This window comes from Phalaenopsis equestris, unplaced genomic scaffold (genome assembly GCF_001263595.1).
Source record: "Phalaenopsis equestris unplaced genomic scaffold, ASM126359v1 Scaffold209947, whole genome shotgun sequence".
NCBI lineage: Eukaryota > Viridiplantae > Streptophyta > Magnoliopsida > Asparagales > Orchidaceae > Phalaenopsis > Phalaenopsis equestris.
The window spans coordinates 1-2,510 of NW_018229071.1; the positions used below are offsets into that span (position 1 = coordinate 1).

General features: G+C 30.3%; 1 protein-coding gene across 1 annotated transcript in view; it reads right to left on the reverse strand.

The window, feature by feature from the left end:
- Nucleotides 1–1,386: 1,386 nt before the first annotated feature.
- Nucleotides 1,387–2,510, reverse strand: part of LOC110036710 (probable 28S rRNA (cytosine(4447)-C(5))-methyltransferase) — a 6,781-nt gene continuing 5,657 nt past the window's right edge. The window contains exons 4-6 of the mRNA XM_020741222.1: nucleotides 2,391–2,470; nucleotides 1,963–2,062; nucleotides 1,387–1,503 (exon numbers count right to left, since the gene is read on the reverse strand). Coding sequence (XP_020596881.1) covers nucleotides 1,387–1,503; nucleotides 1,963–2,062; nucleotides 2,391–2,470 — 297 coding nt within the window. The remainder of the gene's footprint in view (nucleotides 1,504–1,962; nucleotides 2,063–2,390; nucleotides 2,471–2,510) is intronic.

Genomic DNA, 2,510 nt, shown 5'->3' on the forward strand with positions numbered 1-2,510 from the left:
TATATATATATATATTAATATGATCTTTTAAATCTAAAAATTTATCACATTTAATAGAATATATATATTTTTAAAATTTACTGAATTTTGGAATTATAAACGGCTTTTGATAGATTTTAAATTTACTAGCCGTTGAATTTAATTTCTTTCAGTTTACCTACAACGTTCAAATGACCATACCCTAAGCCCTTCATTATTGATATTAATGCCAAAAATCTATGTATAACTTCCTCATTAAATATGCTATCATCCATGCCTAATTCTTATAGATTTACATATTTACCCACTAAAGTTTGATATTTACATTTATATCATCTTAATGTTATATTCCTAAGCATAAAAAAGTGCATTTGGCTTTTAAAAATTTTCATGATTGTTAAAAAATTAAAGTATAAGAGTTAGAGATGCAAATAAATAAGAATTATCATGTATACATGTAAAAATACCCCATATCTTATTGGGTTTTTACATACATACCACAGAATTCTTAAGCATATACATATCTAACACAGAACTAATGAATTAATTTAAGCCTCATGAGGCACAAAATTTGAACCCAAAAATCATTAATACAATTCAAAACTTTGCTTGTAAGAAAATCATAAAGAAATTAGTTGATTCTAGTACAAAAATCAATTCAAGCCTTTTGATTTGAACTCTATTCTATTGCAGATTAAATCTTCTGCTTCTTCAGGGCTCTCCTCTTCACTTCCCTGTAAAACATCAGCACGAATTTTAATAAAGGTCAGTAAAATTTAAAAAAAAGGTAATTTTTATGTGACATGAAAGATTTTGGCGGTATAAATGCAAAAAGTAAAGTTTAGGTGTTAGATATATAAATACATGGGATGGGTATGTATGTAAATACCAGAAAAAGGAATATAAAGGAGGTATATTCATTGTTAGTGTGAGTGAGAGATAAATAGCCGTTGTATTCAAAGTTTTATGCAATTGGAATGCAAAAGTCTTTTTTTTTTTTAATATCACAATATGTTTTGCCACATATTACCTCGGTTTCTTAAAGTTACATAACAATTAAAGTAATACATTTTTAATGGAACAAATACAGATTTTTAAGCAATGAAATTAGAAAGGTGTGAGCCCCTTACCTAGCTCGTGAAATTTCTTCTCTTGATGGAAATTTGCGCTTCTTTCTTGCATTGCTTGCATTGGCCATGCTCGGGCCCATGCTCGGGCGGTGTAAGTCTTTTCCGTTATTTTGATCGTCGCCTGTATGTTGAGATTTTCGCTTCCAAATACTCTTCTTAAGAGATCTAAATTTGTCATTTTTAACATTGATAATGCTCTTTTGGAAAGTTACTTTCCCATCTTTTTGGGTGCCGATTTTAGAAGCTTCATCCTGCTTTGTCGCCGCGTTTGAGACTGTTATGGTTTTATGGTCTTTTCATTTTCATTGTCCTCCACGACCATTTCTTCGCCTGCGTTTACAGAAGCCGTGGAGGGTTCAGCCTTTGCTGGTTTGGAATTGCTTTTCTTCTTCAACTGCGAAAAGACGAAAAAGAGTAACAATGGTAGATTCATGTCATCTAAGAAAATAAAAGATTTATATGCATACCATTAAGTTTCCCTATGTATTTAGATATCTAGCACCTAAACTTTAACTTCTATATTCATGTCATCTTGCCTATGTATGAAAAGGTGTATTTCAATTTTTAAAAGTTAAAATAATGATTATTTTTTTATGTGAAATGAAATATTTGGACGGTATAAATGTAAAATGTAATAGTTCAGGTGTTACATATGTCAATGCGGATTAATCATGTGCAAGTATTTCAGCTAGGTTTTCTCATGGTGAAGGCAACATAATTAATCATGTTTTAAAAAAATAGAATAAATTGATAAATCCAGTAATAAAAAATAAATGCCAGACAATTTCAAAACCAATTTGCACAAAATGAACATATTTTGACAAAATAAGGGAAATTTAGAAAAAACTCGTACCTTAGCAACAAAGAATCCATCCATGTTGTTCACATGGGGGTAGAACCTTCTCGTCTTGTCCAAAGAAACGTGAAAACGATGCTCTCGGAAACGTATGAAGCTGATTAGCAAAGAATCTCATTAAAGATTATGTTGATGTTGATGGTATCACAAAATAGGGGCATTTGCATAAATACTATACAACATAACACACACCTAAACTTTCATATTTAACTACATAACACTCAAATCTTTTACATCACATTAAAAATACCAATATAAATAACATTTTAAAAGTCAAATACACATTTTTCATGTACAGGTATTTAATACCAAGGAGTTATAAATATAAAATCAAACTTTAGGTTTTATGGATGTAAATGCAAAAGAATTGAGTGGTATGCATGTAAATTTCCCTATAAAATTTTGCAAATAGAAAACCAACTCACCCAGGGCGACCAAAATCTAAACCACAGGGTACAACCTGCACATCTCTCCTCTTAAGAGCATAGTCTATCACAGCCTCATTCTGCAAATTTAAAGGAAGGGATATTAGAACAATAAAACTA